This window comes from Betta splendens, chromosome 21, assembly GCF_900634795.4.
Source record: "Betta splendens chromosome 21, fBetSpl5.4, whole genome shotgun sequence".
NCBI classification, from domain to species: Eukaryota; Metazoa; Chordata; class Actinopteri; order Anabantiformes; family Osphronemidae; genus Betta; species Betta splendens.
In genome coordinates, this window is record NC_040899.1 from 7,240,938 (window position 1) to 7,256,032 (window position 15,095).

General features: G+C 40.5%; 2 protein-coding genes and 1 long non-coding RNA gene across 14 annotated transcripts in view; 2 read left to right on the top strand and 1 right to left on the bottom strand.

Annotated features, from left to right (window-relative positions):
• Positions 1–5,314, top strand: part of LOC114847079 (nectin-2-like) — a 36,111-nt gene extending 30,797 nt beyond the window's left edge. For 3 of the 8 annotated variants that reach the window (XM_055505096.1, XM_029136424.3, XM_055505097.1), the window contains 4 exons: positions 566–659; positions 750–904; positions 1,541–1,643; positions 1,724–5,314. In XM_055505096.1, coding sequence (XP_055361071.1) covers positions 566–659; positions 750–904; positions 1,541–1,643; positions 1,724–1,793 — 422 coding nt within the window. In that variant the 3' untranslated portion in view covers positions 1,794–5,314. The remainder of the gene's footprint in view (positions 1–565; positions 660–749; positions 905–1,540; positions 1,644–1,723) is intronic. The other 5 variants (XR_008693418.1, XR_008693419.1, XM_055505095.1 and 2 more) reach the window with 5 other exon arrangements.
• Positions 5,315–5,638: 324 nt separating this feature from the next.
• LOC121201914 (uncharacterized) lies at positions 5,639–8,798 on the bottom strand. Its single transcript, XR_005897100.2, has 2 exons — positions 8,658–8,798; positions 5,639–6,339 (listed from the first exon to the last, which is right to left on the bottom strand). It is a non-coding gene; the product is annotated as an uncharacterized LOC121201914 (long non-coding RNA).
• On the top strand, positions 8,012–14,752 carry LOC114847084 (nectin-4-like). Of its 5 annotated transcripts, XM_029136445.3 has the most exons (9): positions 8,012–8,829; positions 9,351–9,390; positions 9,548–9,664; positions 10,746–11,084; positions 11,169–11,471; positions 12,311–12,404; positions 12,495–12,649; positions 13,279–13,390; positions 13,462–14,752. In XM_029136445.3, exons 3-9 carry the CDS (start codon positions 9,583–9,585, stop codon positions 13,526–13,528), a joined length of 1,152 nt encoding a protein of 383 aa, XP_028992278.1. In that variant the 5' UTR covers positions 8,012–8,829; positions 9,351–9,390; positions 9,548–9,582; the 3' UTR covers positions 13,529–14,752. The 5 variants fall into 5 exon arrangements, with proteins under 5 accessions (XP_028992278.1, XP_040924799.1, XP_028992279.1 ...); XM_041068865.2 differs by having other exon boundaries at positions 9,351–9,664; positions 13,465–14,752; XM_029136446.3 differs by lacking the exon at positions 9,351–9,390.
• The last annotated feature ends 343 nt before the right edge of the window (positions 14,753–15,095 follow it).

Genomic DNA, 15,095 nt, shown 5'->3' on the forward strand with positions numbered 1-15,095 from the left:
GCCCAATCCAATTGGACTCAACCTTCAAAAAAATGCTGCAAATGAGAAAAGAAAACTAATTTTAGATTTTAAAGCTGCAATAATTTATTGAATAATTTAACCTTCACCTCATTATATTCCTGTTTCACAAACCAGCGCATTCCTTTGCTATCTTGGGTATTTTGTCTGGAGGAAAGCATTTCATATGAGGCCACAAGCTCTTGCAATGTGTTTCTCCATTTATGCAATATGTTTTGTGGTTGTTACAGAAACTGCTATTCAGCTTAAAGACTCTGCAGTCTTTCTAGGATACGTTTCTGCCTCACAGCAACACATTGTTAGCCCACTGTTAAATTACAAGGCAATGGATGTGTGGTTGAATGGAACCCATCCCCCTTGTCTAATGTTTCAACACAGGCTCCCACTATAACACACGAGAAGGCTGAATGGTTGTTAGGAATGAGGAATAACGTCTAACGGTCGCTTTTTTGAATTGAATGAGTTTAACTGACTTTGACTTTAGTAGACAAGCCTCTAGTAAGTGACACAACCCAACAGAGCAGCTCATTCTCTCTCCTCTTTGCAGTTTCACCCACGACAGTGAACATCACTAAAAGATCAGATAATTCATTTGAGTGTATGACCGAAGCCAACCCAGCTGCCAGCTTCACCTGGAGCAGGTACGGTGCTGCTGTCTGATCACAAAGAGCATCTTAATAAGTTGGTTTCAGGTGTTTGTGCTACAGGAACCTTTGTCTTGTGTGTTTCAGAGCTGACAAGTCCTGGCCTCAGTCTGGTGTCACTGTGGTCGGACCAACGCTGCAGTTTGTGAGGAACACCGCTGGCGTCGATGGCCTCTACCAGTGTGAAGCCTCCAACCTGTACGGGAGGAGACATGGTTACCTCTATGTGCATGTGACATCAGGTGAGGCCTGTGCTCCAGAATGCACACTGATATTTGGAGGCTATAAATATTAAATAAATATATATAAAAGTAAAGAACAGACATGAGGACCCCTTGTTAAGTCATAGCAGGTGAAGCATAAATGTAAGACAACATTAAAACCAGCTACATTCATGAGATCTACAGGTTTTGTAGTGATTAGCAGAATAAAACAATAGTCTCTCGTTTTGGGCTGTAAATGAATGAAACCACTTAAACCAGTTGTAACGATACTTTAAGTTAGAGCTGACAGTGTTTAGTTATTGACACATCGGATCATTTGAAATAAGTCCTCAGGCAAAGCTTACAGGCCTGTTCATAGAACACTGCACAGTTTTAAACACGTTGGCTCTGTATGCATTTGAAATGAATCAGTCGAGACTTAGAAAGTTTTGCGTATGGTTTATAATAACTGTCTTTGTTTCCTGCTTATTTTGTGTCAGCTAATGTCGGCTGAAATAAAAACTCCTGCTTTGTTGTGTCTGTGCTTAAAACGTTCAATTATGGTATTTTCTGTTGCCTTTGCTTTAGACTTTGACCTACGCAGGTCGTTCTTTCTGTCCTGGCAGCTCTAGTCCTCCTGTGTATTTGTCTTACATGTGCTCTGATTCCCTACAGGCTCCTGCACGGTTTGCTGGGTATTATTTAGTCTTTTGCTCGTCCAGTTTGCCATTGGTCTTGCTGCATGGTACTACCTTTTTATATTCAGGCCCAAACAAAGGTACAAAATACAGTAATACCCCATATTATACTGCACATTTAAGTTTATATATATACATTAATTGGTTTATTTTCCAACAGAGAAGAGAGCACACCTGCAGGGATGCAGCCTGTCCACACTGCAGAAGATCAACCTGAAACACCTATATGAAGCTCATGTTAAATGTGAACGTATGTATAGTAGTATAGTAGTAGAAAGTAGTTCATGAGACTAAGTGTCTTATGATCTACTTTCCCAAGCGCATTAACAGTATCAGTTCATGGTGCAACAGTCCAACTGTTGGTGAGCCTTGGTCGCCTTTTTTTTGAGTACTTTCATTTTGCTTCGGCAGGTTTACCCTCGTGCTTTAGGACGGAAGAATGAGCGAATATACGTCCTGCAGTAGGTCAACGAACAGACCTCACCACGGCTCCAAAGGTGAAGAGATGCAGTTTTCCAACCATCAGCCTTAACTGTTCATATGAGAAGCACATACAGTAAATACAGTACATAAGAAATCAGGTTACTGAGAGAAATTATTTAAATTCTCTGTTAGACTATGACTAGTCACAGCTTCTATAACTAATTCTACTTTTCCACTAAAATTTACTGACAGTGTAAAAGATCCTGCTGTGTTTAAGTTTTTCCATCAGACAACGTGTCCAGAGACATTTGTTACATGATTAAGTTCATGCTTTATGGTTTTGTAATAAGCTATACATATAAGATATTTTTTGAGGCTCTTCAGAGTCTCACAGATTATTCTCACTGTCAGCAAATCCTGTCTTAGTGAGCAAATTTTTTTGCTTTGTTTGTTATCTTGTTCTACATTAGTCTTTTATTTATTTGATCTGAAACATTGCAAATGTGTCTGATCTGTCGCATCATCAGTGTTTTAGGAGTCCTGTGACCAATGTAACCTCCTCTGAGCTGCACTGAGACTAAGTGTCTCAGGAACTACTTCCCCAAGCGCATTAACAGTATTAGTTTATGGTGCAACAGTTCAACTGTCGGTCAGTATTTGAGTACAGTTCTCCTTTTTTTTGAGTACTTTTGTTTTTGCTTTGGCAAGTTTACCCTCGTGCTTCAGGACAGATATTAGTGAATGTATGTCCTGCATCAGTGCAGTAGATCAACGTGCTAACAGACCTCACCACGGCTCCAACGGTGAAAGGATGCGGTTTCCCAACCATCAGCTTCACTATAACTGTTCATATTAGAAGAGCAGCGTGTAGCACGTACAATAAATACAGTACATAAGAAACCAGGTTACTGACAAAAAAGTTGACTGGAATTAGACATATTACAAAGACAATTTAACAAAACTTTAGCAAAACCAAAAGTCCAGCAAACCAAAACATGCAGCATTAAGAAAATCACAAGTTTTCTACACATCATTGACCGAATATAACCTGTGACCAATGTAACCTCCTCTGAGCTGCCCTGCTTTCAGCTTCATGTTCCTTGTCATGTTCCTGTCATGTTCCTGTCATGTTCCTGTCATGTTCCTAGTCATGTTCCTGTCATGTTCCTAGTCATGTTCCTGTCATGTTCCTGTCATGTTCCTAGTCATGTTCCTGTCATGTTCCTAGTCATGTCCTGGTTTTATTTTGAAAGGAGTTTGTTTTCATTCATGTTGTCATGTTTTAGTTCCGTTTTTATTTTGTAGTACTTCCTGTCTCACTCATGCTGCACCTGTTCTCCATGCTATTCCCAGTTTATCACGCACACCTGACAGTCATCCCGTAATCAAGCACCAGTATTTAGTCACCACCTCACGCACCAGTCAGACGCCAGATCGTCGCATGTACACACCACTTTCCAGCACTCTCGTATAGTAGTGATGGGTCCGGCAACACAGATGCGTCGGCGCCTGCGTCGAGCTCTTAGAGCGAAACACTGTGTCGGTGCGCGTATCGCGTCGGGAAAGCACGTGACCGATACAGTTCCTGTATCAGTCACTGTCTGACGCGCCAGACTGTGTTTATAAGGAAGCGCATGTGTCGGGCTGCATCTGCCGAATGGAATCCCTGAGCGTTTGCCGTTCATCGTCAAATTCATCTATAATTCATCTCATATCGGAAAATAAGGTTTCTTTTGTGATTTAATTTTATAATAAAGTGAAAGTGTATTATTAAATTAATTAATTAATTTTAAAAAGTTTTCACTTGATCTATTTGAATTCAGATTAATTTCCAAAGTGACTCTTTACTAATCATATTGTTTTATGCAGGTTAAATTTCGTATTTATTCGACAGAACTTTTCTATTAAAAAAAAAAAACCTCAGTGTGTTGACCCCAGCAACACTTCTAGACCCCAGATTTAAATCACTCTGGTTCCGCAGTTCCTCCAAGTGCAATGAGGCCGTCAGTAGACTGCAGGCAGAACAGCAGCTGTCTGCACCCACTTCAGGCATGTTATTCAGCATTATTTGTTTCTTGTTGTTTGGAAATGGTGTACTAAAATGGCATTGTATTGTTTCTAGATAAGGTGTCAGATGAGTCCGTCAACTAGGTTGGCTGTAGGGAGTTTTAATGTCCAGTAGGTGTCAGTATTCAGTGACACAGTATCGGCACAGTATCAATACAGTTTTGCAATGTGTCGAAACGTTTCATGACGCCTCATCTACCCATCACTCTCGTATAGCTTACCTTGTCTTGATCGCGTTTGCACCTGATTCCCGATTCCTGCCTGCTCCTTGCCTGTACCATTGCTGTGAATATCCTGGTAACGTACCTGTTCCTTACCTGTACTTCTGCCGTGTTCACTCGTAGTTGAAACCTCGCCTGTCCCCGGATTTGAGTTTGCCTGTTCCTTTTGTACTCACGCCTGAAGTCCTCTGTGAATAACCCTGCTTGCCTTGCCTTTAAATAAAACTGTCATCACTTAAACCACCAACCTGTCTGCGCTGTGCATGTGGGTCCAATACCTGCGCATTCCTGACAAGCAGCCACAGCGATATATCAATGGTATTGAGTCTTTATGCTCTAGAAGGAAAAAAAATGTTCAGATCATTTTGTTATGAATCTAAAATGCTGTCATGTAAAGTAGATTGTCTGTAGATGCTAAAGTGGATGTAGAACGTTAACGCTCTGTGGTTGCTCAGTATCTGAGGTCGTTTGTTTCTAGATGATAAACCAGTTTAACTCTTCTGCTGCACTATGTGTGTTGTTCATTTCAAGTAATGAAGTTTGCTTCAAGTAATCTGTATATAAAGGTGACATAGTTTAGTAGGTGTGTCATTGGTCCTGTACTGTAGCTCATTGTTTAGATGGATTTGAGTCTCTTTGGGTGCTTTGCATACCGTTAAGGGGTTGGGCTGATAAAACTGTCACATCCAACGTCTTTTGTTCCACGCTACTATAAGAAGTTGGAGGTTGGTGGTGTCTTCTTCTTGGAGTTTGAGTAGCCCCTTTGTAACGCATACTTTATATATTCACTATAAATAAGTGTTCTTTTTTTATGATGTGTGCATTTGAGCTTTAGCTCAATAGCCTGTTAGCTCAGTGGGTAGAGCATTGACCTGGGAAGCAGATTCAAACCCACCAGAGCTCCAGCTGGGTCCTTGAGTAAGACATCCTTGCATGGCAGCACACTGCTCCCCCAGGGGATGGGTTAAATGCAGAAGACCAATATTGTTGTTACGTTGTAAAATATGTGATAATGACAAATAAAGGCTTTCTTAGCTTAACATGTCAGGTTTTCTTTGTGTTTAATTAACATGTGTTTATTTCCATCATTACAAACTTGATGCAAACTGGAATATGGCCACTGACAAAATCCACAACATGCAACATATGCATGACTTCTTGCAAAGTGTCTGCAGAAAAGTATTACACGTAGAAGGAAATAGAGTTTTGTGGGGATGATTTGATCTTTTTCTTCTGTAGCTCTGCTACGTGATCTGATTATATGTGTATTAAAGTGAGAAAGAAATACATTACATTTCTTTAACGTTGGGATCATTATAAGTTTAGTGTAGATAAATATATCAACATATTACAATTAAAGCTCATTACCAGGTGAGATTTTAATTTATAAATGCAGCCAATAGTCGATTTATTCAAATACAAATTTAGTAGTTTTATTTAAGTTTGTGACTATTTAGTTTGCTTTAATACAACTGCACAGATTCAGTATTTTTCCTTTAAAAGCAGAATGACACCAAGTTCCATAATAATAATAATAATGCACATTCACTAACCTATGCACAAAATGGGGCTGTGGCTGTAAAAAAAAACTATTTTTTCTTTTCAAAGGTAAAAACCTGATGAATCACTGACTCTACAACTAAACTTTGTTTACTTCTTAGTAAGTACGCTTATAACCAGAAGCCGCACTCAGACAAGCATCTGTTTCACTTGTACTTCTTTTTGGTTTGTATGTCAGATTTATGCAGCTGATCGTTTCTCTATAGTCTGTGTCGTCCATGTTTATAAAAAACCTTATGTCACAAAATCTTTTCATGCATGTTCTTTGACTTTGTATTGATGTCACGTATCTTTGCAGCTGCCTAAATCTACATTAGTGGCCTTTGGGAAAAAAAAGGTGTTCATTGTTTTAACAAGCATTTTGCTATTAAATAAATGAACAACAGTTAAACATTTACTGTATCATTCCAGGAAAAGTTGTGGTTTATTTCCTTCCCATGCGTTGGTTCACTTTCCTTGGTTTCATCGGTCCTTTTCAGTTCAGATCACAGCACAGGAACAAGCTCTGTAGTTGTAGTGATGACAATCAGAGCATTAATTCTTTTCCAGGTAGTTTTCATTAATGTCTTCTGGACTCTGTGGAGGTGGAGGGTGAGAGGATGTCGGCCAAGCTGACGTCCAGCATGGACAAGTCTCCCACTGCATCAGACAGTGGAGGCTCTGAGCAGCTCCTTCATTGGTAGACTGATCCACCCCCAGTGTAGGAAGGAGCGGTACCACAGGTCCTTTATACCCACTGCTGTTGGACCGTACAACTCAACTTTCAAACAGACTCAACTGCACCCTCTGCTGGACACTTTGTATACTGCACTCTGTGAGGTGTAGCTCTGTTACTGTACATGTTTATTTTAAATTCCGCTCAAAAATAAGTCCAGTACTGCATGCGTGAGTTGTACATTCTGTCTTACGTCATTTTTAATTCTACACAAGATTTTTGCACATTGCCTATTTCCCAACTGTTTATTTTGCTCTTTTTTGTGGCTGCTCTGGCAATAGAAACAACGCGATGCTTGTGTTTGAAACGGTACACGAAAGCATCCAACGGGTTTATGGGATTTCTGTCAGGTGGAAGATTCAGTAGAGAGAAGTGACGAAGTAATGAATAATTTAAGTTAATATGAAAGGAATAATCAAGAGCTGCCACAAACCGAGAAAAAGAACCTGAACCCATCGTGCTCCTCTTTTAGTGATAAAAAGGAAGAGGGCGTAGACTGAGATTTTGCCAATGATACCCTAAAATAACACGTTGTTGTGAGGCGAGAGCTTTGTTTTATTACGACCAGAAAACGGCACCGCGGTGAAGTTAGTTTGACGTTAGACATTCAACAGACATTCGACCGAAAATACCTCCAGACAAGAGGTCCGTGTTTGAACAAGCGACCCGCGTTTCGCCATCGCTACGCGGACACAGAACGAGACCGCTCGGCACGAGAAGACGTTGACTTAGGGACCGTCGATAAACTATTTGGCTTTTCAAGAAATTAATAATTCAATAGCGTCCAAACCATGGGACCATGAGGAAATAGTAATGTTGCATATTTTTCTATAATATTTTAGTGTAAATATTACTGTAATTTTTCAATACCGTCCAAACCATATGACCTACTGGTTCAAAACCTTCTCTGAAATATTCATCTACATCCCCTTCACAGGGCACAACCATTTATATGAGTAAATAGTCATGTTGCATATTTTTCTAAAATATTTTAGTATAAATATTACTGTAATATTTCAATACCATCCACAGCATATGACCTACTGGTTCAAAACCCGCTCCAAACTGTGTGTCTACATCTCCTTGTTGGGGCACAACCATATTTGTTGTTTTAACACTGAAATATTATAGAAAAATATGCAACATGACTATTTACTCAGAAAAAAGGTTGTGCCCTGTGAAGGGGATGTAGATGAACATTTCAGAGGAGGTTTTAAACCAATAGGTCATATGGTTTGGACGGTATTGAAAATTTACAGTAATATTTATACTAAAATATCATAGAAAAATATGCAACATGACTATTTCCTCATATAAATGGTTTTCCCTGTGAAGGACACGTGGACACATAGATTGGAGCAGGTTTTGGACCAGTAGGTCATATGGTTTGGACGCTATTGAATTATTAATTTTCTTGAAAATTCAAATATTTTATTGACGGTCCCTAAGTCAACGTCTTCGTGTACCGAGCGTTCTCGTTCTGTGTCCGCGTAGCGAACGCGAAATGCGGATCGCTTGTTCAAACACGGACCGCTTGTCTGGAGGTATTTTCGGTCGAATGTCTGTTGAATGTCCAACGTCAAACTAACTTCACCGCGGTAAAATACCACGTTGTTGTGAGGCGAGAGCTTTGTTTTATTACGACCAGAAAACGGCACCGCGGAGAACAAGTGTTGTGTGTCTACATCTCCTTGTTGGGGCACAACCATATTTGTTGTTTTAACACTAAAATATTATTGAAAAATATGCAACATGACTATATAATCTAGCTGCAGGGGTTGCAAGACAGTGACCTCTGATCCAGTCCCAAGCCTGGATCAATAGAGTGTTGCGTTAGGAAGGGCATCCGGCGTAAAACTTGCCAATAACAACCATGTGAATTGTCAATAAGAATTTCATAACGGATCAGGCGAGGTCTGGGTTAACAACAACAACAACAACAACAGGGTGCCGGTAGAAATTGGGCTACTGTTGGTCGAAGAAGGAGAGCAGGCAGAAGGGTGTGTTCTACCATGGTGTGGATAGAAAGACAAACGGAGTAGGAGTGATCCTGAAGTGAACGCTGTAGCGAACGCGAAACGCGGACCGATTGTCTGGAGATATTTTACCTGAATGTCTGTTGAATGTCCAATATCAAACCGCGACGTTCACCAGAACCACGGCTACATGGCCGCAGTCTTACACGAGGATAATCATCTATAAAGAATCCCGCTATGAGCAGGTTTTCCCCTGGGATCCTGCTCTTCCTGTTGCTGCTAAACCTGAGCTGGACTGTAGAAGGTGCGTGAACAACACTTTTCTTTACTACATTTGTACATGAGGGCATCGGTCCTTTACGTATGTCAGACCGCTGCATCACCTACAATAAACAACCACAAAGCAGCAGCTGTATTTAGAGATAAACTAGGTTATAATCAAATGAAGGTCGCAAAGAACTGCTTCAGTACTGGACGACAGAAGCAATAAAGGCCACAGAGACGATAGAAGATATTAAACTATGTTTAAAAAAGTTAAAATCGAAAAAGAAAAATAGTGACGTCATTGATTTGTGAAAGTGGAAAGTCGAAGCACGAGGGAAGATCAGTGTTTAGGAATAACTGGGCTAAAGAATTGAAGGGGATTTCCCACCGTAATTGGAAAATAAGATTAGCTTCATTTTATTTTCTAGTTTTAAACTAGAAAGTTTAAAACAAAGGTAACTTTCACTTGACTTAGTTCTTTTTAACAAATGTCCTAGTTGCTGCAAACACATTTTGATAAATTGTAGCATCTGAGGACGTTTGTTTATTGTGTTGCCACAGGAAATTGTTTTGGATTTGGAAAGGGCGGAGCTGTTGCAAGGTCAGTGAATGTGCCACAAAGTTTGTTTTCCACGGCCTTGAAAGCGCCACAACAAGCGAGAAAGCTGGACACGGCGCTGAACGCAAAATAATACAGGGGAAGAGACGTTATGGAAGAAAGAAGCAAATTACAGCTACGGTATTTTTGTTTTGTTTAGCTCCGGTCAAAGTGGCAACGAGATGAAGCTTAATTATGAAGGATAAGATTTCATCCATTGTCTTGAAACTGTCTTTGAAGTCTCGTGGTCACCACCTGATGTTAGTCAGGAATCAAGGTGAGGGACCCGAATGCACAGTACGCACATACAATGACTTAAATTATATTGTTGTACATTGACACAGTATCAATATAGTTTTGCAGTGTGTGGAAACGCTTTATGACGCCTCATCCACCCATCACTGCAGATACCGTTTGTGGAGGTTTAACGCAGGCTCTTGGTCAGACAGGCAGAGGTCTGTACACAGAGTGTCATGGAAGAAGGCAACGGTGCAGACAGGGATTAGGCAAAGCGCGCGATCTCCAGGCTTGCTTCAATAACTAAGCAGAGTAAGCACAATCCTGAGGTCTTTACATGTGTGTTTCTCTTACTCTAGAAAAAAGTATATTTTTATCCTATAACTCAACAACTGCTAACTAATGCCACAACAGCTGCTGTCACATGTGTGATGCTCCTATTGGTGACATGGTTGTAATGTGACCAGAGACAACTGTAAAACACAGTAATTTAAAGTATTGCAGTGCTACAAGTTGTAGTTCAGCAATGTACAAAAATAATTATCTCATTATAATTAGTTGTGTTGTAGGTTTTGTGGTTAATAGATCAGACTGTATCAGATCCAGACATGTTAAATCCTTTGTTGCCACAATGAAGTAAAGCAGTGGGAGCAAAATGTTGTTTTAAATGCTTTAATAATAAAAGAAAAAAAGGTGCAGCTGCTTCCTTTGTTTACAGATGCAGTAAAATGAACAATAGTGTGTTTTTTATGAACTCTCAGGGCAGCAGGTGTTTCTGGCAGTTATATCTTTATCTAGAAAACAAAGACAAACTGAAAAGACCCATAATGAAAGGCTCTATTGATTCTCAGACAGTTACTATGTTTTTCACCACTCACCGGCTCAGACATGTTTTCTGACCCTCCTTTTTTACACACCAGTCATTTCAAGCATTTCAGTTTGTATTTTTTCAAGCCTCATTTAAAGGAAGCAAATGGACAAGATGACAGCGTTAAATTGGATTACTTTTACAAATGTCTACTGATTTAGCAGATGCCTGTGTGACAGTCACAACCTCCAGAGACTGAAACCTCTTGTGCTTCTGCCCGTGTTTGTTTCCTGACTTTCCATTTGTCTTTCAGCTGTCCGGGTGGTGGGAGGAAACGTGTCGGTGGTTCTTGGAGAGAGCGCTACGTTACCCTGCAACCTCCTTGACACCACAGAGACGCTCACCCAGATTTCATGGCAGAGAATGACTAAGGGGAAGCCAGAAAATGGGAATTTCATTACGATTCTGGCTGATAAAACACACATCTTCAGTGCAGCTGACTATCGGTTCAAGAACATTGGAAACTTTACCAAATACGATGGAACCCTCCAGTTATCAGACGCCACGTTGCTGGATGAAGGCAGCTACTCGTGCATATTCACTCTGTTTCCCAGCGGAAATTTCAGGACAGATATAATAGTAAACCTGCTCGGTATGATAAATGTGTGTGTGTGGAGTAAACAGATAAAAGCTGGAGTCCCACACTGACCTTTGACCTGTGTGCTTCCTCTTGTAGTCCCTCCAGTCGTAACGGTGGAGGACGACGCCCCTCTGTTGGGGGGTGAAGAAGCTTCCCTTGCTACCTGTACGGCGGCTGGTTCCCGGCCTCCTGCTGAGGTGAAGTGGATTATGGGTTCTCTGGAGGGCTCGGTCCGTTCAACCACCACCTCCACCCTTCACGATAACGGAACCACCACCACGGTCAGCTCGCTGCTTGGAGTCCCTACCAGAGACGTCAACCAGCGTTTGGTGAGATGTGTCGTCACCAGCGCGGCGCTGACACAAGCAAAGAGCCTGCCCTTCACGTTACAAGTGTTCTGTGAGTATAATGACGTCATAGGCTGCATTGGAGTTAATAACGATCCGTGGAGATTCTCAGTCATCCAGGTGACGTTATCTGAAGGTTGAGTCGTGTCAACTGGATTTCTTCTTTTCCGTGGAAACGTTTTGCCATCAATTTAGGTGTTTGTTTTTCGTCAGTCTGAGTAAAGCTGACTGAAGGCCACATATTTATCCTTCAGAGAGGTTTCCTCCACTACCTGTAGATGATTGGCTCATTATGTGAGCAAAGAGGCCGTGAGTATCTGTGAACTTTCAACTACTTATTTCTTGGTTTCACAGTGGACCGAGAATATAAGTTATTTGATAGAGGGTTGAGGGAAGAGTGATAAAATATGTACAATTTAAAGCACCTTCCCTCAACAGAGAAGGAGGCCTCAGACACAGTCTGGCTCCCATTTATCATGCTGCTATTTCATCTATTCCTGAGAAGATTAACACACACCACAACCCTGTAACGGTGGAGGAAGAGCCAAGTAGTTGAGACTTCACAGCTACTTACTGATACCTTGCTGTGGGTGGGGTGCTCTGCCTCACAGCAACACATTGTTAACATGTCTGGTTGATTTATGGTCTTAAACATCTTAAATTACAAGGCAGTAGTCTTTAAGTGTCTGTGTGGTTGAATGGAACCACTCCACGCTTCTAACATTTCAACACTAACACACGAGAAGGCTGAAAGGTTGTTAGGAATGAGGAATAACGTCTAACGGTCGCTTTTTTGAATTGAATGAGTTTAACTGACTTTAACTTTAGTAGACAAGCCTCTAGTAAGTGACACAACCCAACAGAGCAGCTCATTCTCTCTCCTCTTTGCAGTTTCACCCACGACAGTGAACGTCACTAAAAGATCAGATAATTCATTAGAGTGTATGACTGAAGCCAACCCAGCTGCCAGCTTCACCTGGAGCAGGTACGGTGCTGCTGTCTGATCACAAAGAGCATCTTAATAAGTTGCTTTCAGGTGTTTGTGCTACAGGAACCTTTGTCTTGTGTGTTTCAGAGCTGACAAGTCCTGGCCTCAGTCTGGTGTCACTGTAGTCGGACCAACGCTGCAGTTTGTGAGGAACACCGCTGGCGTCGATGGCCTCTACCAGTGTGAAGCCTCCAACCAGTACGGGAGGAGTCATGGTTACCTCTATGTGCATGTGACATCAGGTGAGGCCTGTGCTCCAGGATGCACACTTATGTTTGGAGGCTATAAATATTAGCACAGTGTTTTATTATGCAAAGTAAAATAAAGGACAGACATGAGGAGCCTTTGTTCAGTAATAGCAGGTCAAGCATAAATGTAAGACAACATTAAAACCAGCTACATTCATGAGGGTTACATGTTGTGTAGTAATTACCAGAATAAAACAATAGTCTCATGTTTTGGGCTCCAAATGAATGAAACCATTTAAACCAGTTGTAACAATATTTTAAGTTAGAGCTGACAGTGTTTAGTTACTTATTGACACATGGGATCATTTGAAGTCAGTCCTGTTCAGTTTTAAACATGTTGGCTCTGTATGCATTTGAAATTATTTAGTCAAGACTTAAAATGTAAAAATTTACATTTGATTAATAATAACTGTCTTTGGTTCCTGCATATTTTGTGACATAGAGTAATGTCAGCTGATCTGGGCTGAAATAAAAACTCCTGCTTTGTCTGTGTCTGTGCTATTAATTAATGGTCTGTTCTGTTGCCTTTGCTTCAGACTCTGACCTACGCAGGTCGTTCTTTCTGTCCTGGCAGCTCTAGTCCTCATGTGTATTTGTCTTACATGTGCTCTGATTCCCTACAGGCTCCTGCACGGTTTGCTGGGTATTATTTAGCCTTTTGCTTGTCCTCTTTGCCATTGGTCTTGCTGCATGGTTCTTTTATAAATCCAGGGTCCAGGGATCCATCAGTAAAAGGTACAAAATACAGAAATACTGCATATTTTACTGCACATTTAAGTTAAGTTAATTGATAGTTTCTTTTCCAGCAGAGAAGAAAGCACGCTTGCAGGGATGCAGCCTGTCCATGTAGTGGACGATGAAACACCTACGTAAAGCACATAATGTAAAATCTGTGCTACTCATGAGTGTCTCATGAACTACTCCTCCAAACACAAAGACAGCATCAGTTTATGGTGCAACAGTCCAACTGTCGGTGAGTATTTGAGTACAGTTTTCCAGTCCTCCCATAATTTCTGTTTTGCTTTGGCAAGTTTACCCTCGTGCTGCAGGACAGAACAATGAGGGAATGTATATATGTGCATCAGTGCAGTGGGTCAATGTGCACACAGACCTCACCATGGCTCCAACGGTGATGGATGCGTTTTTTGTGTTTTCCAACGATCAGCCTTAACTGTTCATATAAGAGGAGCGTGTAGCACATACAGTAAATACAGTACATAAGAAACCAGGTTACTGACAGAAAGTATCTCAATTCTCTGTTAGACATGGCACATCTGTAAACTACAATGTAGTGGTCAATTCTAGAGCTTTAAATAAATTAACAAAGATCCAACAAACAACATGCATTTCTAAACATCATCTTTTTTGCTTTAATTGATCTTTGCTATGTTAGATTTTCAGACTAACATAGTGTATTTTTATATAATTGTATGTTTCCACTAGATTTTACTAAGAGCATAAAAAATCTTGCTGTTCAAGTTTTTCCATTAGACAACATGTCCAGAGACATTTATGGTGCTTTAGTTCATGCTTCATGTTTTTATAATAACATAATATAATCTTAATTGAGGCTTCTCAGAGTCTCACAACAGTATTTCCACTGTCAGCAAATCCTGTCTCTTAGTGAACACGTTGTAGTTTTGCTTCATGTTTATTATCTTGTTCTACATTTGTCTTTTATTTATTTGATTTGTAACATTACAAATGTCTCTGTCCTGTCACATCATCAGTGTTTTAAGAGTCCTTACATTTCAAGTAGTGAAGTTTGCTTCTGAATATGAAGGTGACATAGTTCAGTAGGTGTGTCGTTGGTCCTGTACTATAGCTCTTTGTTTACAGTATAGATGGCCTTGAGGCCGTCTAAGTGCGTTACATACCGTTAAACAGTTGGGCTGATAAGGAAACTGTCTCAAACGGCTGTTGTTTCTACACTGATATGAGCAGTTGGAGGTTGGCGGCGTCTTCTGTCTGTAACCAAGCATTTAATCTACGTCTGTGTCAATAGACCAGAGTTTGCTCAGTGAGCTATTAATGCACATTAAACCCTTTGTAAAGCACACTTTATATATTCACTATAAACAATAGTTTTTTTCATGATGTGTGTAGTTGAATTCTTGCCAAAAGAAATGATTAAACCTTTGCGTTATTTTTAGCTTATCTTAGCTTGGCTTACAGCTGGAGTCATAGCTATATTTCAAGTGTTCTTTGTATTTAGTTAACATGTCATGTTTATTTCCATCATTAGAAACAAACTTGATGCAAACTGTAAATTGCTGCTGACAAAATCCACAACATGCAACATATGACTTCCTGCAAAGTGTCTGGAGTATTGCACCACAGAGTTTTGTGGGGATGATTTGATCTTTTTCTTCTGTAGCTCTGCTGCGTGGTCTGATCATATGACACAATGTGACCAAGGCTTCACACGTCTTACCTCCTA